The 25,467-nt window shown below is 47.9% G+C and overlaps 1 protein-coding gene and 1 pseudogene across 1 annotated transcript; both read right to left on the bottom strand.

The window, feature by feature from the left end:
• The window catches only part of LOC137486474 (zinc finger protein 271-like), a 146,418-nt pseudogene that overhangs the window by 38,715 nt on the left and 82,236 nt on the right, over positions 1–25,467 (bottom strand).
• Positions 16,309–19,631, bottom strand: LOC137486473 (toll-like receptor 13). Its single transcript, XM_068211786.1, has one exon. It carries the CDS (start codon positions 19,592–19,594, stop codon positions 16,427–16,429), a length of 3,168 nt encoding a protein of 1,055 aa, XP_068067887.1. The 5' UTR covers positions 19,595–19,631; the 3' UTR covers positions 16,309–16,426.

The raw sequence follows: 25,467 nt of genomic DNA, 5'->3' as shown, positions 1-25,467 counted from the left end.
CATTTGAGTGGGAACATCCAGACAAGAACTGTAAAATGCAATTGAGGTGGACATGCCTACCACAAGGATTTACTGAATCCCCTAACTTGTTTGGGCAGGCACTAGAAGAATTGTTATATCAATTCCTTCCTAAAGAGGAAATAAAAATATTGCAGTATGTTGAGGACTTACTTATATCTGGAGAACAGGAAAGTAAGGTTAGAATTGTCAGCATAAAACTATTAAATTTCCTAGGGAAAAAGGGTCTGAAGGTATCAAGAGATAAATTGCAATTCGTGGAGCCTGAAGTCATTTATCTTGGGCATGTGATTGGAAGAGGGTATTAAAAAACTGATCTCTGAGAGAATTACAGGAATCAGATCTATTCCAGCACCTAAAACCAAGAGAGATATAAGAAAACTCCTGGGATTATTTGGATATTGCAAATTGTGGAAAGACAATTACACACAGAATGTAGAATTTTTGTACAATAAATTGGTGGACCTGGAACCAATTAAAAGGACAACAGATGATGACCAGAAATTACAAGATCTAAAAGATAAATTATCCTCAGCCCCAGTACTAAGTTTGCCAGATCTTAGGAAGGAATTTGATCTTTTTGTAAGCACAGAAGAAGGAATTGCCTGTGGGGTGCTTACCCAAGAATGGGGAGGATCTTGAAAACCTGTAGCGTTTTTATCAAAATTATTAGACCCTGTAGCTAGGGGATGGCCAACCTATCTGCAGGCAATTGTGGCTGTGGTGGTTCTGATAGAAGAAGCTCAGAAATTGACACTGCAAAAAAAGATTAAAGTGCACATGCCACAAGATAGTAGGGCGGTTCTTAGCCAAAGAGCACAGCAATGGCTTACTGACTCTAGGATTTTAAAATATGAAATTATGCTAATAGACTCTAATAATTTAGACTTTGCTACTTCTAAATGCCTAAATCCATCTCACTTCCTTTCTGGGGACCCAGTAGACAATTTAGAGCATGATTGTCTCAAGTTAATAAGCATGCAAACAAAGGTGAGGGAAGACCTTGGAGATGTACCTTTACCTTATGGGAGAGTGTTGTTCATAGATGGGTCCTCCAGAGTGATTGCTGGAAAAAGAGCTTCTGGGTATGCAATAATAGAAGGTAAAGACATAAGAGTTCTAGAAAAAGGAAAGCTGTCTCCAAATTGGTCAGCCCAGTGCTGCGAGGTCTATGCACTAAAAAGGGGACTGGATCTGCTAGAAAAAGATCCTGGCACTATTTATACTGATTCCCAATATGCATTTGGCATAGTTCACACCTTTGGTAAGATCTGGGAGGAATGGGGGTATCTAAATTCTAAAGGTAAAAATTTACTACACACAGAGTCAATAAAGTTAGTATTAAAATCCTTGTAGAAGCCGACAGAAATAGCAATAGTACACATAAAAGGACACCAGAAAGGGGATACCTTTGAAATAAAAGGGAATAAACTTGCTGACCAGTTAACTAAGGAGGCAGCCTTAGAATTAGGGGAACCAATTAAAATTTTCAAGCTGGCAAAGAAAAACGTACAAAGGGGGAACGAAGTAACACCAATATGCAGTGAAAAAGAACAAAAGACGGTAGAGGAACTCCAGTTACACCAAGGTGAACGTGGGGAATGGTTAACCTAAGATAGAAGGAAATTTCTAAACCAAGCGTTAGCACGGAAAGTACTAACAGAAATACATGAACTAACACATTGGGGAACCCAGGGACTATGCGACCATTTCCTCAGAGAAAACATTTGTATTGGGGTGTACAATTTGGCCAGATCAATAACAAAAGGATGTGCAATTTGTCAAAAGATCAACCAAAAAGTAATGAGGAAGGTAGAACCTGGAGGAAGAGAATTGGCTTTAAGACCATTTCAAAATATCCAAATAGACTTCACTGAAATGCCTCTGGTACAGGGATATAAACACCTATTGGTAGTAGTAGACCATCTCACCCATTGGGTAGAAGCTTTTCCTACCAAAAGGGAGTCTGCAGAAGTGGTCGCAAAGATAATCCTGGAGGATATCCTTCCCTGGTCTGGTTTAGTTACCACTATAGATTCTGATAGAGGACCTCACTTCGCTGCTCAGGCCTTACAGCGGGTAATCAAAGCTTTGGGAATGAAATGGAGGCTACATACTCCATGGCACCCTCAGAGCTCAGGAAGAGTTGAAAGGATGAAAAAAACTCTCAAAAAATGTATTAACAAAGTTAATAGCTGAAACCAAATTAAATTGGCTCAAGTGCTTACCTTTAGCTCTGCTACACATTAGAACGAGACCCAGAGCAGACATAGGGGTGTCCCCCTATGAGATATTTGGGTTTCCCTTTTTTCCCTTTTTACTATCCCCCTACAGTGCTGGAAATTATTTAGATGGAGAAGAAGCTACCCAGAAATATTTAGAAGTCATTGGAAAAACATTAGAGGGCCTTAGGAAAAAACTATATATACCTCAAACCTCTCCCCATGATACAAATGTGCATGATATTCACCTGGGGGATTGGGTACAAATTAATTCATGGAATAATACCCCTCTGACACCTAAATTTGAAGGTCCCTTTCAGGTGTTGCTGACCACACACACTGTGATACGGACCCGAGAAAAGGGCTGGACACATATCACTCGAGTCACAAGGGCTGGTAACACCTCCTGACGAAGGATCAAACTCCCTTGCACCATCCGCAGGACCAGTAGAAAGAACCACATCCATCAACTCACAGGAGTGGACAGTAATCCAGAAACCAAAGGACCTAAAAATAATTCTCAGAAAAAATACAGGAACTGATAAAGACTGAAAACAGAGTTAAGGAGTGTGTTTTATAAGTTGCTATAAGCTGGTTGTAACTAACGTTGTGAATGTTAAGAATTGTTCTAAGTTAAGAAGTTATAAGTGTTAAAGAGTTAAAAACCCCATACAGAAAATCAGTAAGAATTCTCCTGCTGAGCCTTCCTAAAAGGGTGAAAAAAATTAGCAAATAGAGAGTGAAACAGCCAGTGTTGGGAGACTCTATTGAATCCCTAGGGAGACCTCAGCTCCAAGAGGCAAGACTGGAGGGTGTCAGCATGGGAGAAATGGCCCCTACTGGACTCTTGGGAAAGCTAATGCTAATGCTACTGATAAGAGGTACCCTTGGCAGAGAGAGGAACCCCTGCACCAAATGTTATCATCCTATCTATGATGGGGAAGACCTGAAATCCCTATTCAGAGTCCACACTAATATAAACCCAAGCTGTTTTAATCACTCTCAATTACCTGTCAAGAGGACAGAAGAGCTTATTGGACCACCAGAAATACAGCCTCTTATAGGTAGCGTCTGCTTGGGGAGTGCCCAGTAGGAGAATCCTGGTTCTGTTTCGAGCACAAAGGGCTAAAAGACCTAATAAAGGAAAAACAATTTATGTGGAAGAAAGATGATTCTGACATCCCCTTAGGGAAAATCTATTCATAGATTTGGTCGAAAAGATTCGCAAAGAGTTAAACTTGACAGAATGCTGGATTTGTGGAAGTACCCAAATGACAAAAATTTGGCCTTGGGAGGGAATTAGTTTAAGCCCATTAGAAATTCTAAGATGGAAACAGACAAAACCAGAATATGAATTTTTGGCATCTAGAGGGAGAGAAAAATGGGATCTAAAATCAAATGTAATAGGTGAAGAATGCATACTGAGAACGGGAAGAAGATACAACACCCTGGTAAGGGAAAATGACCTGTAAAAGGTATCTATTAGTAAAGAACTTAGAGACCAAATGGGTCCCAAGGGAGCCCAATTCATATTGCGCCCTCGGGAAAATAGAAAAGGGATGCATATGTCACGAAGGATATAAGCTTCATAAATGCACAGAAAGAGGAATAAACCCCTTCTGGGGAATTAAAGAACTGTCAAAATTTTGGGAATTCCCAACTGAAATCAGATATGGGTTCTAGCAAGTCCCAGAGTATCTACTCTGGATCTGTGGGGACACAGCATATATGAAACTTCCAGGGTATTGGGCAGGGAGTTGCACCATGTGGGTAATTAAACCAGCTTTTTTCCTACTACCTAAGGAATCAGGAGCACACCTAGGAGTCCCACTATATGATGACTTAAGAAAAGATAACAGAAAGAAAAGAGACCTAATTGATATGGGAGGTACACAAGTATGGAAAAGTGTGGACTCCAGAGGAAATTATCCAAACTTATGGGCCACCCATCTGGGCTCAGGACAGATCCTGGGGCTACCATACTCCCATTTATATGTTGAATAGAATAATCAGGCTCCAAGCAGTGCTATAAAAAGTTTCTAATTGAACAGCACTAGCATTTGAACATATAAGTGACCAATTGTCCCAAACAAGAGCAGTAATTTACCAAATTAGATTGGCAGTAGATTACCTATTGGCAGATGAAGGAGGAATATGCAGGAAATTCAACTCCTCTGAATGCTGCTTGGAGATTGATGACAAAAGTGCAGTGATTAAGAAAATCTCTAAAGAAATTCAAAATTAGCTTATGTAGGAAATCAAGAATGGACACCTTTAATAAATAGCAACTGGTGGGATGAGTTCTGGTCTTTTAGAGGAACCTGGTGGAAAAAAGCTGCGTTTATAACTGTCTGTTCAATAACTGGATTGTTGTTTCTACCCTGTCTGTTCCCCTGTTTAGTTCGGATACTAACATCCACAGTGCAAGCAAGCATCCAGCTTCCCGAGGTGGTTAACTAGAAGCAAACAAAAATTATGTTGATGGAAAGCCAGAAGCAGAAACATGAAAGTGCCAAAGAAATATACAATAAATACCAAAGACACAGAAAATTTTATTTCCAGGAGCCAGAAACAGCAAATTGATGCGCGCACCAGCCAAATCAAAGAAATAGATGGGACTTGTTATGAACAAGTTAAATATGGTTAGAACTATTAAAGCACTTAAAGCTGTAATAAGCTAATAACTCTTCTTGTACTCTCACTGTTAACTCCCTTACACACACCCTTGTTGTACCCCTCCCTGTTAACTCCCTTGCACACACCCTTGTTATACTCCCTCACTGTTAACTCCCTTACATCCACCCTGGTTGTACCCCCCCCCTTACCTGTACCCTTATTGAATCCCTTGGGCATTGCCTCTGCTGCTCCCCAAAATGACGGCTGGAAACATTCCCAGGAATAAGCAAATTAAGAAAGGCTCAAGAAAATCCAACAAAAGACCCTAGAAACAACGAGCCAACCTAAAATTTGAAGAACTGAGTGACTGGACCTACTGGGAGGAAGTCCCTCTACTCCACCAACAGGGTTTTAAAGGTCATCATCACCTAACTGGAACTGGACTAGAATGAGGACCCAAGCCCCATCCTTTCCCCTTAATAAAAATTAGTCGTGAGAACAGAAGCCCCAGCTCTGCTGTGAAGCAGTACTGATCACCTCCTCCTCTGCGTTGCCAAAGGGAGCAGTGGCGGTGTGCAAGACCCCTCGGGGCCCCCACCCAGAGCTGATCACTTAATAAAGGCAATAAAAGGGAGCTGGTCTCCTGGCCCATTTATTACACTAGCAGAAACCATCAGCTCTCCTACCCTGTCAGTAAGGTGTGAAACAACAAATGAAGTGTCCAGGCAGCACAGACTGAAACCAGCCAGGGGAATGGTCCAACAATTTCATCACAGGCCTCCTCCTCCTTCGTGCTGAGGCAACTCCTGTTTGTGGCTGCCCATTGGCCCATCTCCAAGTTGGATGAGTTGCTGCCAGAGCCAAAGAAGGTGCTTTCCAGGCAGAAGAGGGCATGGCATTGGGTGCAGAAGACAACCTGGACCCAAGTCTTGGTTAGCAGGCGATTCCTGGGCCTGGTGCAGCAAAGGTCAGCTTAGTGCATTCAAAAAAGTGAGCCCTGCTCTCAGACGATGCCTGCAGGCTCCTGCTTTCAAACAGGTGGCACTGATAAAATGTGTTCTTTAACCTCATGGTCCCAGATCTTGCAAGAGGTGAGGACAATTTTTATTTTCTATTTAATTGAAAAATAAAAACATCTGGAATAGTTCAACATTTTGTAGCCTGCTCTCTGTGGCTTCCCACCCAACCTTTGCTCTCCAGAAGCACCTTCATCTGGCCCTGTAGCCCAGAGCCTGCTCTTCCTTCTGCTCCACCCTTGTGCCCCACTTGGGATCCATCCAGATGCTCATTCTGTTTTCCTTAATGAAAAGCGAGGTGGATGCCTTTGGATGCTTTTCAAGGTCTTGCTGTGTCTGTGCAGGGTTTCTGGGAATGTCAGGGAGATGGAGAGCCAGGGCAGCTCACAGGACCTCCTCTGGGCCCTCCTGCACATGCCAGGGATGCCACCCAGTGCAGGCTGATGGGTGGCTTGGAAGAAAAAAGAAAGTGCTCCTGGGGAAAAAAAATCTAAGTTCTGCATGCACACCTTGGATTAGTACTGTCCCTGAGGATGGCAGCAATTTTTAGCCCATCTATATTTTGCCTGGGATTTCACAGACATGTCCAGCTGCCAAAATACATTTTTTGTTACCTCATTTGCAAAAGGTTTTTCATTCCTCTTTCTCTCTTCGTTACACTAGGCCACTTATCCTGTGTTCTGCCCCCAGACAGGCCTAGCCCTGGTTGTTTTCTTCAACTGTGCAGTCAGCTTGCTTCCATGCCTGCTGTGAAATGTTCAACATGCCCCCAAAGTCTCATCAAACACCCTAAAGTCCTCACATATCTGCTGAACATCGCAGGGGCCTGCAGGGCTGAACCTGGACTGCAAGGAGCAAGTGGGGCAGCTCCTGTCCCTTCTCCTGGGAGTGTGTTTTAATCCAGAGCTACATCCTTTTACTGGATTTATCCTGGGCCAAATCCCAAACCATTCTATTCCAGAGAAGTGTTTCCATATACTTAGGAAGTGATGGATGGAGTCACATCCCTTTGTAAATGGAGCCATGCAGTGTCTGGGTAATTTTTGTCCCGATCCCTGCCTTGAGCTGCTTCAGCATCTGCCACCCTGCATCCCACCCTCAGCTCCCAACCACCATGCCAGTGTCATCCCACCACCCTATTTGTGCCATCTCTCTTGCATGGGCATGGGGCTCCCGTAAATCCCTGGGCACAGGGATCCTGCAGATCCCCCTGCCCATCACAGCCAGTGCCAAGGGAACATGTTAGTAACTAATTGATGTGGGCATGATTTCAATGCTTAATTAGCTCTGCTTTTATTTGCTGGATTCACAAGGCAGAATATTTTCCCACAAAGCTCTATGCCTAGAGCCTGTTTGATTATCTACAGAAAGGGAAGCATTCAGCAGCACAAAGCTGAACCACCAGAAAGTCAATACATATTAAAGGATGTGAAATGTTGTCTCCCTGCACCCCCCAACTAAACACATTTTACAAACAGCAGGAAATTCTGAATTCAGTGCTAGTTTTTTTTTTTTTCTTGCCTTGCTGCACTGTCTCAAGATCTTCAGGGTTTTTTTTTTTTTTTCACTGGAGGACAAATTAGTGATGCAGAGCCTGGAATTTTTCATAGTCCAACTTATTTCCTCTATGTCAAACTCTGTAGAAGGGCCAAAGTGGAGATATGAAATCCCTCTGGCAAGAATTCTGCCCACTCACCAGCAGTCCGAGAGAATTATTCAGTTCAGAGAAATTAAGGTTAAAAGGTTGCTGTTTGCAGCAGCTCTCTAAAAATAGGAATAATAAAAATTTGATCCCCAGTTGCAGAAAGCTTGTGTGGCATTTTGGGAAGAAACCTGGAGCAGCCATGTGTGCCAGCACCATCTGTTGGCTGCATTACTGCTTACAGGGTGCAAGCTGCAGCCCATGGCATAACACGATGGACAGTGCCAGCTTTAGGGAGCATTTTCTGGACAAAAAGCAAGGCAGATGGCAGCGGGAATTGCCAAATAATCTAGCAATTTACACCAGTCACCCAGCCTCCAGAAGGGGAACTTGGTGCCTCTACCTGGGTCCGCCATTCTGATACCTGCTAGAGCAGCCTGACAAATGTTACAGTTAAGAATGCTCCATCATTCCCTTTTCCTAAACAAAGAACATCTTTTGGCCTCAGCAGCTAAAAAAATGAATTCAACCAAGTTTTTGGGAGCATTCAGGGTATTTGGCCACTACTCCTGTTCAATCATTTGAAGAAAAAAGGGCTAAAAATCTGCAGCAATTTACAATCTGACTTTCCAATTAAAGATTTGATGTAGGTTTATGCCTTGAAAGTGACAATATTTGTCAGGCCATTTGTTCAAGTGCATTGTCTGCATGTGCATTTACACAAGAATTGGTTTTATTAAGGTGAATTGCTGCATAATTAGAGCTGCTGCCAACACAAAAGAATGGCTGCAGACCAGGGGGAGAGTCCATTTCTATCCAGTTCCAAAGGATAAATGCTGTAAAGGGAACATCACAGTTGAGTGGTAAAAATCTAAACTGCTTCAAACTGTAGCTCCAATTTTTGTAAAACCACATGCCTGACTGCCTGGCAGGGCTCTCCCTAGGGCACAGAGCCCTGTCCCACTCAATGGCGCATTTTTCATGGTAGAAGGTGTTTGTGCTAATGAATCTTTGAGCTGGATACTCTCATTTCCCAGCACAGGGGAACAATGCAAGATGCACCTCTGGGAAGCAAAACTGCACAAAAAGGGTAGGAGGGGGGTGCTTTGAAGGAGATGTGATTTATTGCATTAGAAACTCAATTGAGATTGCTGATCTGGTACAAACCCAGTGGGGACAGCAGCTCAGCCTTTCTGTGATGTTCCCTGGTTATGCCACCAGCAGCTGAAGGAAAACTGTGTGGAAGTTCTGCCATTGGTGCCTTGTTCTGCAGCAGTCCACTGGGATGATCAGCACAGAGCACTTGTTATGTTGTGTTTCACTCTCCTTCCCGAGGTAACCTGATGTTTTAGTACTGAAAGCAAAGCCAAAAGAACAGTGCCCACCTGTGAACTCACCTGTTGCCTCCATCCTGGCCCCACTTTCAGCTCTCCAAGCCAAGGGGTCCCAGCTACCCCTGTCCAGGGCTGCTGGGAGCAACGTCCCCCTCTCCTTGGAGGTGAAGGTCGCTGGGACAGGGGGTCCTGGGCTACCATTCAGCCTCTTACTCCAGATGCTCCCATAGACACACAGCCCTGGCAGCCTTTCCAGATGGAAAACCTTGTTCCAGCAGTGTGGGAAGATTTCAAAATTAAGAAGGAAAATGAGATGTGGCAAGTGGAAGTGCATAAGACAGGAATGAATCTACTGGAAACAAGGAGAAGACCTCACCAGACAGTAATTAAGGTCTGACTATTGTGGTCCTATGATGGACACAGTAAATTAGGGAGGGAGTGGTTGTCCTCCATCCCACAGGGGCAGCTGCTTTCTGAGTTATTATTTCAGCACTGACAGAATCCTGCACCTGCTGAGGGAAACATGATCCTACCTCTGCCAAGCAGGGAATTACAGGGATCTACCAAAAAGGCAATTGCCTCCTCTGCTCCCCTTGACCATAGAATTTTCCCAAGAAAACTCTCCAGTGCCCCTAGTAAAATACTAAAGACCTTCCCATCCCCAGTGCATACAAATTTCTTCCTACCATGGTGAAAGGAGTAGCACTGACTTTCCCGGCCAGATCAGCATCAACTTCCCCTCTGCCCTCATGCACAAGCTCCTCAGAAGACAGCAAAATGGTCAGCAAGACAAAATCAGAGAGAAGAAAACCCTGTTGGCAGAATTCCCCCATCTGTCGCCCTGTCCACAGAAGCTCCTGAGATACAGGGAGGTGTTGTGGGGAGCATTACATGCAGCCGTGTCAGAAGTACTGGAGGCAACTTGTAATTTTATTGATGTTTGAGAAAAGCCAAAAGATCCCAAGAGATGTCACAGTGCACATGTGTAGCACAGATGCTGAAAAGCAGCAAAGCTGAATAGCCTGGCTCAGCTTCAGTCGTGTGCAGATCACAGAAGGCAAAGAATGAAGCAGCAGAGCACCGGGCTTCTGTGTGCAGTGAAGGCAATTGCAAAAATCCAGCAGCTGCCCAATCACAAGCACAGGCAGCTGCGTATGCTCTTGCTTCTTGAAAATGTAACATGCAGCCGTGGGAGCTCATCTCTAAACATGAACATATGCACTTTCTTAAACATTCATGGTGGCAGGTTTCTGTGGTACACAAAGCATTCTTTCCCCAAACAGCTTTGGAAAAACAGACAACACTCTGCTTGGCACTCCCATTCCCAGCTAGATGTGCCATACCATTTTTCACTCTCACAAGTCTCCTGACATCTTTCAGCAGCTGCTTCCGTAGCAATGGGCTGTAGGAGTAAAAGCCAGACATGAGTGCACCTTTCCTCTTGCGCCACATAAACCACATCAAACTCACTGGTGCTCTCTCTAATACCTTTGTCTTCTGCAGCTGCCATCGAGTTCTCTGCATCTTTCAGCCTAAAGGGAAGCACAAGATTTTCAGCAGAGGGCTGCAGGTGGACTAGGTAGAAGCACAGGAATGTTGTCCAGGAACTCCTTCCATACGAATGCTAACATGAAGCCGACAGGTAGGCGAGTGGCAGCCACTGTCCTCTAGCAGTCTGAACACTGCACACACAAGCCCATGTTCACCACAAGAGGTACAAAAAGTTAAGATAAGAATTGTTTCTCATCCTTTTCTCTTATCTTCTCATAGACTTTTCCCAGAAAGGCCTGGGAAAGTTGTCTGTTTCTCTCTGTGGCCAGAGAGCTGTTGCCACAGCCATGTCTTGTCACAATTCAATGACCTAGATGGGTTTCCCTTTGCACTGCCAATTGGTCTTTTTCCATTGTCCAGCCACCTACACAGAGCATTTACTGTTATGCATAAGTCAGTGGCCATTTACCTCATTCAGCGATATCCAGCAATAGCCAAAGTCAGTTGGACAGCTTTCAACTCTGCAACCGGACTTGATCCACCTTGTCCCTCCGTAACTTCTGCAACTTATCACATAGGACTTCACAGGGCTGCCTTCTGTTTTCTGATGTATCCCTACAATATCCTTTCCTGAGGTAACTTCTGCAAAGGATACATGGGGCCACTAGGCCAGTCACAATGTTTTTGCCCTTCATTCCCAGTCAGGATCACTTCAGCTTCCAATACAGTCAACTGTTAGGATTCCCCTGACATACTAGAAATAGAGATTAATTCTACCCCTACAGATATTGATGGCATCTGGGTACATCAGGTGCTGGTGTCAAATAAAGCACTGTACTCCTGTGGTTCCGCTGTACCAGCCATCGGATCCACATTCTCCAATAGATCAAATGGTCCCTTTCCTCCACCTGGATGGAGCCAGGGCCCCTCTAGCTCTGATCATAGTACTCATTGCTCACTTCTTGTAAATATGACCTGGAGGTCCTTTCAAGAGGGTCAGAAGTAACATCAGGCCTTCTGTTCTGTCTCAGGACTTGCCCAGTGGAAACTGGAGAAGATTTATCCTTGATGAGTTTTCTGTGGTGGTGTTCTTCCCCTCAACTCACCTGTGCTGCTGGGGCAGAGATGAGTTTGCAATCCCACTTCCTCATGTCCTCTCCATGGTCACACAGTTAAAACCACAGGTTACTTCATTGTGTGTCTCCCTTCTCCTGAGCAGGATTTTGCCTGCTCCCAATAGCAGAGACTCTGGTCCATACTGGCAGGGTATGGGACATTTCCTCTCTAGTTTGCTCAAGTCTTTTAAATCTGTCTGCAGTGTTTCCACAACCAATGCATAGGTCAGTAGGGAGAAGAAAAGATGATCTTCATATTGCCAAAGTGGGGTTCTAGCCATCATTGCATTAATCAAAGGGACAGGACCATGATCACACTAAGAATGATTTATTGCTTAGATAACATCAGTCTCAAAGGCTGTGAGACAGCTAGCAGTTGACCAAAGTCTGAGATGGTCACAAGTTCTTTGTTGCAAGACAGTACATAACTTTCTAATCCAAGGGACAGTCGCCACAGAGCATGTTTTGCTTTTCTGACCTGTCATCTTTACTTCTTTCTACTGCAATCTGAATACTTTTGTCCAAGAAGGTCTTATTAGATGTACACACATATGTCTCGATTATAGCATCTAAACTTTTAGCTTATTCTATACAATCACATTACTACATTGCTGTGCTATAAAACCCTTCATCATCTTATCTAATACAGTTTCTTACTTACTTAAAGCATATTCTTGCTTATAACTATAGAAGCATAAGTTTATGATTTTTCTATTCAATGTCTGTGTACCTTGCTTTCACATCAATCTAAACTTCTTCTAAGGCTGTAAATCAAACCCTCTTGAGTCTGTGAAGATTTCTATCTTTCCGATTCCAACACCGGGTAGTCACCTGAAGCACTGTTTGCTTTCCTTCTTTCATCAACATCACTGCCAATGATGATATACAACGATGGTGTGCTTCATACAAACTTCTGCCACATGGATTGTGTGCCCTGGACCTCATCTGGATCTTCCTCCTTTTGTAAGGATTCTGCTTCCTCTTCATCCCTCACTGAGCAAACTGATTTGGTCTTGGATTTCTTCTGTATAGGGGCACCTGCTTCCAGCACATGTTATGCCAGTGGTTCAGCTGCAATTGGAGTGCCCAGAGTGCCTGTTGCTCTGCCTTCCTCCTCCTCCCCCTGAGGGTGCTTTTTAGTGATGAACAGTGGCTGGTAAATAGTAGCCAGGGCCCAGCACATTGCATAACTTTGTGCCTCTCTGAAGTCACTACAGCATTTTTCTTTCATATATTTTATCACGTTACTAGGGTCCTGTAGTTACCAGGGGTGAAATTCCAAACCACTGGAGCAGAGAAATCCTCCAGACACTGGCCCTTGTGCTCCCACATTTCATACCACTCCTGACTACCCTCCTCAGGGAAGATATCTGAATGGCCTTTATGAAAATTTCTTTTGTAATTTTAAACATGGTGTGGACCACAGTGAGGAGACCTGGCAGACACAGCAACAAGAACATACTTTCCTTAACACCCAAAGGGAATTCAAAATTCTCAAAAGTTGTTGTACCAGGCCTGAAGGAGGAAAAGGGGGTGAAAGGCTGTGGAAAATCATCCTCCCCTGTTACCCCCACAGGCTGGGTATTCTTATTAATGGACTTCCAGAGGTAGCACTCTAGGCAAGGGCAGGAGAGCAGCACTGAATACACATCCCAAATGGCCCCTGATGTTACCATATCATAAACTGATATCCCACAATACAGCAACAAAGCAATCCTAATCCCTCTCCCTGCTCTGAAAAAGAACATATGGGAATGCATACAGGGTTAGGTACCACACCCACATGAACAGACCAAGCAACATTGTGACCAGTGGCTCTGCTCATAATACAACAAAGGCTTAGATCACATTTGTTTTCAACCAGCTCTAGACAGGTCTGTTGTTATCTCAACCCTTTGTGCCTCACATTGGGCAGCAATTAAGGCTGTCATGTTTTAAGAACAGTATTCCATACTTTAATGCTTATACTGAAACCACACTGTCTCTTGCTTTCCTGGCCCCTCCAGCTGGAAGCACAAACGGCAAAGATTTAACACAAGAAAAACAAGAACAAAGTTTAACACAAGAACAATTTACTGGAAACAGCAATGAAATAAGAAAGTGACAGAAACAATATTAATGACATCAGGTCATTAGTAGACCATAATAGACCATAATAAGACAAAGAATCTACACAGAAAGTCTGTGACAATACCAACTGTTTCTCCTCAAAGAAGGAACCCCTTCCTCTCAGAAGCGAGGGAGAGAGTCCTTTTCCCTTACCCCTGGCAAATAAGGTGGTAATGAATAACCTCCTAGAAATGCCCACAGCAACACCCCTCAGCTACAGCAAAACAAACAAACAAACAAACAAACAAAACCCCTCTATTTTAGTGACTCTCTCCTGGCTGAAACTAGGATGGCCATGCTGGTGGAGAGGGTTCAGAGCGGTGTGGGAAGATGGATGCAAACAAGAGGAATGAGAAGGTCTGGAAGCAGGAACACCTCATAGGGAGAGATATGGGAACGGGGCTATCAGCTTGTACAGGGGAAAATTCAAGGGTGACCTCTGCATCATAGCGGTCCTGGCTTGGCAACTCTTTAGTCTCTGCCGCATTGAAGAGGCTGAAACAGGGAGAAAAAAATGCCCTAAAAGGGAGCAAGGAGGGTGATAAGCTTTGCCTCATCCCAGCCTAGCCTGGGAGTGACCCTTGGCACAGGGACTGCTGCAGGAAGCTCCCCTTCCCTCCTCTGCCCCTCCACTCTTCTCTCTTCTGTCCTGGGGACACAAGAGGTGTGAAGATCCCAGGGTGCCATCTGCACAGCTCCTGGCTGGCAGCAGATGTGACCCCAAGTTGTCACAGAGCCTGCAGAACTGCAGGATGCCTCAGTCCAAGTGCCTGGAGCTGCTTATGTTGGGGTGTCTGGGTGCTGCATCAGGGGTGCTGATCTTTGTGCCCGTTCTCTCCACATCACCAGAGCAGATCCTAGAGATGTTGGCCAAGGGCAATAGAAACCAGCGCAGCACCACACCAAGGCCAATGCTCCCTCCCACTCCCATGCCATCCTCCAGGTGAGTGCTGCTGGCTGAGGTATTGCTCCAATCAGTGCTGGAGATGAAGATAGGAAGCTGCTGAGATAACATCCCAGGGCTGTCCCACTCAGCACTGAGTTGGAAATTACATACCACAGGACTCTGTCAAAGTGCTCCCCAGTTTCTTGGTGCAAACTTGCCAGTGGATTTCAATTCTAGCCATGAACTTCCCTGAATTTGCAGGGCTGTCACACTTGCCCTTTTGCTTTCCAGGGCCGTGGAAACCCAACCAGCTGTACCATACTCCACCACTAAACACGGGAGTTGCTGATTCTTTTCCATAACTCTGTCCCTTCCTATTGGGTGGCCAGTCAGGGTCTCATGGCTTGACCCGGACACCACAACCTTCCCATAGAGAGGTCCTGCAAGAGACAACTTTCTAGGGGTCTCAGGTAGTCCTTCAGCTGCCAGGTAGCCTCAGCAAGGGGCAGGCAGCTCAGCTCTAAGCAGTGATTTCAGCGCTGCCTTGCGAGGTATACACTGGCCAACATAGGGACAAAGACACAGGAGCACAGTATAGCAGTTCCACAGAGGTAGCCTTTATTCCAGCATGCTGCAAAGGAGGCAAGGGACGACAGCTCCCTCTTGAACAGGGCAGAAGCTGGGGTGTTTATGGGGAAAAACCAATTGGTCTCAACAAATCTACATGGGATTCCATAGCATGCTGGGAACTCACCATGACCAAGGAGGATTTCTCAGTCCAGGAGAGTTTGAGAAGATCTTATCATAGCCCATTCAAGGGATACCTCTCCAAGGGAGAGCGTTTTCCACACCCCCCTGCCAGATGCTTTCCCTGGCTTTGCTCCTTGTGTCATCTCCAGGTGTATGGCTCATCCTCACATCATGCCAGGTTCCTCTCCTACTCCTGCTCCATCTTCCAGTGTAATCCACTGACCCATTTCATGGGAAACATGGAGTCCTGGTCCCACTGGTGCCACTTGCTCCAACCAACTTCCCCAGGGGCATGTGGAGCCATAGCTTCAGCCATCTTTGTCCTCACAGATCCAGGTGAAGCAGCAGGACCAACCCCACTGTTGGCTTTCCTGGGAATCTGTGTGTGGCCAAGGTGAGCCTGACTGACCCAGTGGGCTTGCAGTGAGCCTGAGTCACCAAGGAGTGGGGAGAGGGGCTGTGGGAAAGACTAGCATCAATCGCTCACTGCTGGCCCTTGACAGTCATGTGCCTGCTGTCCAGAGGTATGGGAAGGCTGTTCCCCAGCCTGGCACTGCTGGGCTCTGGCTGTCTGAGGGCGGGCTCAGGAGGGACATCCCTGAGCACCCCAGGGCCAAGAGGTGAGCGGAGCTTTGGTCTCTCGGAACAGAGCAGGCAGAGCTGCTCTGGAACAGCAGCTGATGCACTTGCAGAAGGACTTCCCTGGGCTGCACAATCCCGTGATCACAGCCATGAGCCCGCAGCACCGGCCGGTCCGGACACCTGCAGCATGCTCTGGTTGCCAGCCAAGCCAGGTACTGCTGGTGAGGATCAGGCGGGAGCGAGGCAGGGACCTGACTGGGGAAGGTCAGAGCTGGGAAGCTCTGAGCTGGGAGTCAGGATGGTGTGTGCTGGAATGGATTGGTGGGTGCCTCCCATAGGCTGACAGAATTTCCCAGCCCTGGGGGTGCTGCTATGGGCAGAAGCAGCCAATTGAGCTGCAGCAGCATGTGCCCAGGAAGACCCAGATGTGCAAGAGCTGCAGCTCCCATGTGCTGGGAAAAGGAACTGAGTGATGAAGCATTTGCTGCATCTGAACACTGAGGTCCATCTTGCCCCCTCTTTTCCTGATTACGATCGTTCCAACTGCACATTTCTCAGAGGATAACCAGGGATTTTGGGACAAAACCACATTTTTTTGATTGGGAATGTCCCTGGGGATCCCCATTGCACCAGGGTGAGGTCGCTCTAGAGCAGCTTCTCTCTCTCCTGGCAACTTTTTTCCTCATCCCCCACCTTCTCCTCCTCTTCCTCCTCCTCCTCCTCCTTCTTGTTACCTTCAACCCCACTGTGCAGAGTATATTCCCAAGAGAAAAGCCAGTGATTTGGGGGCAGAAAACTGCTTTTCTGAGGGGGACCCTCCACAGTGGTCCCAGTCCTGTCAGGGCAGCCTACCTCCCTGCCCCCTGTCTTCCTCTCCTCATTCTCCTCTTCCTCCTTGCTGCCATCACCCCCACTCCACAGGACACCTTCCCCAGATAAAAAACAGTAATTCTGGGGCAGAAAGTTGCTTTCCTGAGGGACAACTTCCCCAGGGGTCCCTGATGTGCCAGGGCACTCTTCCTCCCTGCCCCCCCTCTCCCTGTCCTCCTCCTCCTCCTCCTCCCCCCCACTTAGGGCACACCTGAGCTTTGCCCAGAAGAGAGGCCGTGCAGGGAGCTCGGAGGGCCATCGCAGGTGTGTGCGCCGCAGCAGCACACGGCGCATGCGGTGGAAGGCCGAGAGCTCGGCCTCAGGGATGTCCTCGAGGAAGATGAGGACAAGGACATCGCGCAGTTCATCAAAGAGGCGATAGCTTGCCATCTGGATCTCCAGTGAGCACCACTCACTGCGCAGGTACCCGCGGCTCACCACACACACTGTGTGCCGACTATTGTACACAGCGTCCACGATGTTGTCCACTATGGCACGGCCGGGGCGAAAGTCACGGTGGTGCAGGCAGAGCCGCAGGGCTCTGCGCTCCAGCTCAGGCACCAACTCCTCCAGCACCCACTGCTCATCCCCAGAGTTGTAGGACACAAAGGTGTCATAGGTGTAGCGCCGCTTCTCCTGCCGCCAGCGCCCACGTGCCCATGCACGCAGCAGGAACAGCTGGTAGCGCAACCGCCAGTACCCATGGTGGTGCAGCAGCGGCAGCACTAGCAGCAGCAGCACAGCTGGTGCTGTCCCTGCAAACAGGTACCGCCCCATGTCCAGGTAGCACACGCGCGTGTCAAAGCAGTGCAGGTATGCAGAGGCCCCACCCGTCTCACCACAAGTGTAGTTATACAGGTAGACCACCTGCACGGGCCCATGCACCAGCCAGGCAGGCAGCCAGGCATTGGCACAGCTGCAACTCAGTGGGCACTTGCGCAGGTCCAGATAGCGCAGGGCGGGGAGGCGGGTGGCCAGAGTCACATCCAATGTACGCAGCTCGTTCTTGGCCAGGCGCAGCTCCTTCAGTCGTGTCAGGTTGCCGAAGACCTCAGGGCCAAGGCTGCGCAGTCCTGCACTCTCCAGGTTCAGACTGCGCAGTTGGCTCAGGTTCTTGAAGATGCCAGCAGGCAGGTGGCCCATCCCGCCATTGCTGTCAGCCAGCGTCAGGTACTGCAGCTCTGCCAGGTCATCGAAGGCATCAGCGGGGATGGCCGAGAGCGAGTTCTGTGACAGGTAGAGCGAGCGCAAGGCACTGAGGCCCTGGAAGAAGTGTTGTGGGACTACACGCATCCCATATGGCTGCTGTGCCTGCAGCTTCAGGTCATAGAGGTTATGCAGGTAGCGGAAAGGTGGCAGCTGCCGCAGGTGTCGGCTCAGGTAGCGCAGTGCATTGGCACGCAGGTCCAAAACACCCAGTGTCACCTGCACCGGCTGGAATGCAGCCACTCTCACCTCCAGCAGCCGATTGCGGTCCAGGTAAAGCCGGCAAAGCCGCGGGAGACCCTGGAATGCCTTGGCTGCCAAGTGCCGCAGGTTGTTCCTGCCCAGGTCAAGGGTCTGCAGGTGGTCAAGCCCCTTGAAGGCACCAGGGAAGAGCACGGCCACACGGTTGTTGCGCAGGTTGAGGTCTTCCAGCTGGTGCAGGTCAGCAAAGGAGCCGGGCAGGAGGTCAGTGAGCAGGTTGTTGTCAAGGCGTAGGTGCCGCAGGTTGTGGAGTCCACGCAGTGCTGCGCGGTCCAGACGTGCCAGCTCATTCACATCCAGCCGCAGCTGCCGCAGTGCTGGTGCATTGTCAAAAGCACCCGCACCAGCCACTAGGATGCGGTTGAAGCGCAGGGACACATTGTGCAACTGCTGCAGAACCGGGGTCCCATTGCACGATGGCAGCCGCTGCAGCAAGTTGTGCTCAGCCACCAGCTCATGCAGTGCTGCATGCTGTTCCTGGTTCAGCAGCCGCCCTACACAGCCCAGTTGCCGCAGCCGGTTGCCAGATAAATCCAGGGCACTCAGCACCGGACACTTGGCCAGAGCCCCATCAGGCATTGATGTGAGCCCCATGCGCTGCAGCTGCAGCCTCTGCAGCTGCTGTCCTCTCAGCTGCTGGCACAGGTATTCCAGGCCGCTTGTGCCCACCTGTAGCCCTGACATGTCCACCTGGCGCGGGGAGATTCCAGCCACGTGCAGCAGCTGCACCACGTCCAACGGGTTCCCAGCAAGGTGCAGGTGTGTCAGGTTGTTCAGGCACAGGCGAGCAAGCGGTGCAGGGTCTGAGATGTTGTTGTAGGACAGGTCGAGCACACGCAACCCTGGGGGCATCACCCCAGGGGTGGCCCCTGAAAGAGCTCCCAGGGAGTTGTTGCAGAGGTGCAGGACCCTCAGTGTGGGTGGCAGCCCTGGGCCCAGTGTTGACAGCATGTTGACACACAGGTCGAGCAGGTCTAGGTGCGTCAGATTCCCCACAGCCATGGCCACGGGCTCCAGTGCACTGAGCCGGCCATCCCGCAGCCAGAGGGTGCTGAGTGCAGCCAGCGGCTGGAAAGCCCTGGGGGCCACCTTCTGTAGTGGATTGTGGTCCAGCCGCAGTGTGCTCAGGTTGCCCAGCCCAGAGAACACACCTGTGGCCAGCACTGACATGTTGTTGTGGGCCAGGTCTAGGTGGGCCAGAGCTGACAGCCCCCAGAAAGCCCCTGGGGCCAGGAATTCCAGCTGGTTGTGGGTCAGATCAAGAGTGTAGAGCTGCGGCAGGTGGGCAAAGGCACCGGGGGGCACCTGGCGCAAAATATTGACAGAGAGGTTGAGGGATGTGGCAGTGGGGGGGAGGTCACCCACTGCAGCCCCCACGGTGCTCAGGAAGCGCTGGATACAGCGGAACAGCCCAGGGTCCCATGGCGCCTGGATGCAGTTGCGGAAGCCATAGGGAGAGACCCCTGCAGGCACCATCACCAGTGTCACCAGTGTCACCAGCAGCAGGGTGCACATCCTGACTCACCCTGCGGAGATCCTGGATGCAGTGGGGGAGAGAGTAGGATGAGGCGTGACCTTGGTACCGCAGAGACCGCCCTCGAGGCCTAGGGACCACATTTGGGGCTCAGGGATCCCCACCACCCTAGGGATCCCCCTTGTGACCCAGGGACCCCACCACCATCCCGAAGACCCCACTCAGGGCCCAGGGACCCCTCATCCAAACCCCTGAGACCCCACCAGAACACCAGGATCCCCACTCTGTGTCCAAGGACTCCTCATCCACACCACAGGGACTCACACACACACTCCAGGGATTCCCTTCAGGGCCCAAAGACCACGCCCCCCATCCACAGCCCAGGCAGACACACCCCAGGGACCCCCTATGGCTGAAGAACCTCCACACACCCCAAGGACCCCTTGCCCCCCCAGTTCCCAGGGATTTCGGGGACCCCCCTGCTCCCCGTCAAGTTACCACCGTGCCACTGCCTCTGCTTTGGATGATTTTGGGGTTAGAAACAGGAAGTTTGGGGTATCGCTTTTTGTCACCACTGCCCCACCCACCTCCCTGTGACGTGGGTGGGGGAAGCACCTGCCTACACGGATTTAGGGGTCCCCGAGGGGCTGGCAGGGGTACGAGTCAACACAGCTGGGTCACCCCCCCTGGTTAGACTCCCGAAGTCTGGGGGGTCCCTGGGACACCCAAGCCTCTTCGCCCCCTTCCGCGCCGTCCCCCTGCTGCCACGTGCTGCTCTTTGTTCCTCTTTCCCTTCCTCAGACTGAACCACCTGGTTTTGGTTCTTTCAGGGAAAATACTGGGCTGTACTGTGTTATACTGTCTTATACTGGGCTATACTGGACTATATTGGTCTATACTGGGCTGTGCTGGGTTGTACTGAGTTATACTGGACTCCACAGGGTGCTAGTGGACAGTACGGGGCAGTGGGGCAGTACTGGGCTGCACTGGGCTGTACTGGGCTGTAGTGCCCAGTACAAACTGGGACAGAGGCACCGCCCCACTGCGGTGCAGGGGGCGTGGCCTGATTTGGGGGTGTGGCCTACACAAGGACGTGGCACGTGCTGGGGGCGTGGTCTGTAGGGACGTGGTCCATGCGGCATCGGGGCTGGGGGCGGGGCCCTGCGGGAGGGGGCGGGGCCAATGCTCAGGGCGGGCCCTGTCGGGAAAGTGGGCGCCTGGAGAGTGGGGGTCCATCAGAATGGGGGCATATTTGGCTTTGGGGTTTATAAGCTGCCATGGGCAGCGAGGGAAGACAAGCACACAATCAATATGAATGATAAGCAATCTCCGATTTATTCAAAGATCCTGTCAGTTTATATTTCATAATATATGGTATATATGATAATATTAATATTAATAATATTAATATTATAATATTAATATTTTATAATATATAGTCTCTATTATTGTTGCTTTCACAAGCAATGTCAGCAACAAGCTTTCATTAGTTAATTCATAAAGGTTCATTGTTACATGTTCTTCTACCTGCAGTTTCAGCTGCAGCTAAGTTTTTCATCTTCTGGCTTGATATATTTTAGTTTGCTAGGTACATCTTGTTTTACATCCTGTTTTTGTACAACTCATATCTCAAGAATATTCTGCCTTTTGCTATCTGTTCATGCACAGTGTACTGTTCTCTGGCCTAGGCACAGTGCTGTTTCCCAGGCCCAGGTGTTTCACACTATTTTGGCTGTAACAACCAATTTTGTGAGGAGACCCAGCGCAGAATAGGTGAAGACAGCGGTGACAATTGAATTTCAGCATTAGAGTCTAAAATGTTAGCTTGTAATTCAGGAGAATGTTGTAAAAACCAGTCTAAATCAGCCTGTTTTATCGGAACAAAAATTCTTTGTGGCTCTTCCCCTGTAATCTGTACCACCCGTTTCCGGCCTTTCTGAATCAAGAGTGCGAGTGCCTCCACGTGTGGTTGAATAGAATTGCAAGGCTGTAAAGGTCCAAACACCCATTCTACCTTTGTATCCTCCTGTTTTCCTCCTTTGTTTTTTAACTGCTGAGTGAGAGCACCCATAACGTGTTTTGGATGAGACAGAATAGTAATGTCTATAGGTAAGTCAGGATTTCTACGATCAACAGCTCTCTGGGCCACAGTATCAGCAATATTTGCCACAACTGCACGCTGCCTGTCAGTCAATTGAATAGGTGCAGTGGGATCTGTACCTTTTAGCAATGGTCTTAATTCATCAAGTTCATCATTTGAAATACCAACAACTGGACAGAGCCACTGAATGTCTCCCATGAATCGCTGCATATCATGCAGAGTGTGCAAATCGAGTTGCAGGGCAACCTTTTGTGGCTGAATGTGCATATCAGAAATTACCCAGCCCAAATATTTCCAGGGTGCAGAACGTTGAATTTTCTCTGGGGCAACACATAAATTGTGATTATGCAGCTGTGTGAAAATAAAGGCTTCTTGCTGAGCAGTAAATGGAGCTTCCTGTGCAAACAAAATATCATCCATATAATGGTATATCATCATATCAGGACAAGCAGTTCGAATGGGCAGTAAGGCAGCATCCACAAACAATTGACACAGTGTAGAACTGTTGTGCATCCCTTGAGGAAGGGTCACCCATTCATACCGACTTGCAGGTGCCTCACAACTCAGGGAAGGTAATGGAAATGCAAATCGTTTAGTATCATTTGGATGGATGCTAATTGTAAAGAAACAGTCCTTTAAATCAATGATAAGGAGGTTCCAGCCCTCAGGCAGCATGGCTGGACTGGGGAGCCCTGGCTGTAGTGCCCCCATTGCCGCCATTTGGGCATTGACTGAACGTAAATCATGAAGCAAATGAAATTTACCAGATTTCTTTTTGATTACAAATATTGGAGTGTTCCGTGGACTAGTAGAGGGTTTAATGTGCCCCTGATTCAATTGTTCACTAACTAGGTCATGTGCTTGTTGCAGGCTTTCTCTTTTTAGCGGCCACTGCTCGATCCATTCTGGATCATCAGATTTCCAGGTTAGGGGGATTGGGAAAGCCCAAGTAGTGACCACTACTAAAAACGATCTTTTGTAACCAGGCGAGCTCCTAATTGCATAAGAATATCTCAGCCAATTAATGCTTCAACTTTGGGTGTTAATGGCACAACAGTAACAAATTGCACACAAGTGCGACCATCCAGTAATAAACAAATTTTGTCCTTACTGCGGCAAATTGAAGCAGACCCCCCTGCCCCCTCAACTCCAGCAATCATAGGAGAAAGTGACCAAGAGGTAGGCCAACAGTCCTTGCTGATGATAGTGATGTCTGCTCCAGTATTGAGGAGTGCCATTAGCTGCAGCTTTTGATGGCCATTCTCCAAAATAACAGGAGCTTTGGGCCGCTCCTCCATGGGAAGACAAAGAATTGCCATACCTCCTGTAGATCCAAATCCTGCCGACCCCCGTTGTTGCTGTATGGTGGTCGAGGCAGCTTCTGTCAACTGTAATGTAGGCACTAGCTGCCTACATTTTACTGCCCTTAGAAATAAACAAAAGAGGATAAAATGTCATAGCAACAATAAGAATTTCACCTGTAAAATCAGCATCAGTAACACCAGGTAACACAAAAAGACCCTTCAAACCAGCAGATGATCGACCTAAAAGAAGAGCACCACAAGGTTTATCTTTGTGCATTACCGGTCCTTTGATCCCAGTAGAGATCTTTACAGGCTTTTGATCAATCAGGGTAATGTTTATTGTGGTTGCCAGGTCCAGGCCGAGGCTCTCTCTTGTGGCTGGCCGGAGAGAGCTGGCTGGTTGCAGTTTTCTGGAGCATTCCATACGGGAGCCGCCGTTAGGATCCTCGTGCTGCGGCCCTTTGTGCTCTGTGTTTCCTGATCGCCTACAAACTTCAGTGGAATGAGAGTTCACAGAACACTTGTTACACCATACTGTCCCTTCACTGCAGTTGCGACGAAAATGTCCCATTTTCCCACACCAGTAACACTTTATATGAGGTTGTTGCTTAAACTTACTTGTTGGCTGCAACAGAGTCAGAGCAGCAAAGGCTTGTGTTTGGGCTTACACCAAATCTTTCTCTACATCCTGGAGTGCTTCTACTAACATTGCCTGAGGACCTGCAGGAACCCTCGACATTCTTTCTAGCATTTCCTCCACTGTTGCATCAATGCTCATTGTGTTAAGAATACTTCTAGTAGAGGCATTACAATTCTCTAAAACACACTGTCTTGATAGGGCTCCCTTCATAAAGTCCTGTACATCAGCTAAATTGATAGCCTCAGTCACCCGATCCACAAAGGAAGTAAAAAGCTCATCTCTGCCTTGCTTAATAGACATATAAGAAGGAGATACTGGTTTTGTCTTAACCCTGGAGACTGCTTCTCTAGCCAAACACATAGCAGCCTTTAATACTTCAGCCCCTACCTGTGCCTGCATTTCAGTCGTAGTGAACTGCCCAACATTTATTAATTGCTCAACAGTTACCTCAAATAAGGGGTCATTCTGCGGTCGTGGAGTCTCAGCAAAACGATTACATAACTCATGCCAGTGGGCTTGCCACAGCATCAACTGAGACTGTGTCATAATCGTTCTCATGATATCTTTAATATCTTCTGGAAGAAGCAAACCTAAGCCCCATATGTAATTAAGCATTTGCTTTGGGTTCCCCGTGTAGCCCACATTCATTAACTGTGGCTCTCAATTGCAAAAGCAATTTCCAATCCACAGGATGATAATTGGCTGTCAGTCCCCCTCCTGCATTCAGTGTACAAACAACAGGAAAAGCTTGGCAATCTATGTCAGAAATAGCAGAACACATGTTATAATCTTTATTATTTATTGCTTATTTTTGGATACTTAACCAATCTATTCTGTGTATTGCTGGTATCTTTTTAGGATGTTCTTACTTAAAAGGATCACCAGCAGATGTCACTAAAACTCTTTTGTGGCTGTTCTGAACAGTTTCATCCTGTAGCTGCTTTCTTTCACCTTCTGGAATTCTTTCACTATTTATTACTGATTGTTCATTCCCAGGGAGGGGATCTGTGGCTGACTGGGCAGGATTAAAGGCAGGATTAAGAGCAGGGGGAGCAGTAACCTGTTTATCACTCTGTCTGCTCTTAATCTCAATAATATTTCCTACTGGAGGAATAGGATTGTAATCAACCTCTAAAGAATGCATTCCTGGTTTAACCCCTTCTAAAGTGGCAGCAACCTTCTTTTCTGCCTGATACCTCTGCAAACAATTTATGACCGAGGGCCATGACCTCATTAGCTTTCGGGCAGCCTTATCATCATCAATCACCTTAAACCAAAGAATGTTCCCTAATTCACATCACTATTTCTCATCAAAGAGATTCCCCGAGGCTTACAATAAGCCCTCAGCCCAACCGTAGGTGTACAAAGACGGCGGATCTTTATCTAAATCTATATCAGCTAAGTCACGTTTCTTTAAGAAACTAGTAAATAATTGAAGAGCTACTTCTCTTTCCATAATCTGACCCTGAAGTGCAGCCTTTGTACCTCGCAAGCCGGCAGCTCTTCCCCGGACAGCGAGTCTTGTCCTGACTCCCCGGATGGCAAGTCTTGCTCTGACCCAGGCTTGAGAGGACTCCTTATGCCAGAATCGAGTCGACTTTTAGCCCTCCGAATGCTGCATATTCGGCGCTTGCCCTGGGCTTCACCACCTTAGTCAGAGAGGCACCGGGACACCTGAGGGTTGCAAGGGTCCCTGTTCCGGGGGCCAAATATTGCCGCGGGCGGCAAGGGAAGACAAGCATGCAATCAATATGATTGATAAGCAAGCTCCGATTTATTCAAAGATCCTGTCAGTTTATATAGTCTTTCACAAGTAATGTCAGCAAGAAG

The sequence above is a fragment of the Anomalospiza imberbis genome, chromosome 22 (assembly GCF_031753505.1).
Source record: "Anomalospiza imberbis isolate Cuckoo-Finch-1a 21T00152 chromosome 22, ASM3175350v1, whole genome shotgun sequence".
NCBI lineage: Eukaryota > Metazoa > Chordata > Aves > Passeriformes > Viduidae > Anomalospiza > Anomalospiza imberbis.
Note: the sequence above shows the minus strand (reverse complement) of the source record. Positions and strands in the feature narration are given on the sequence as shown.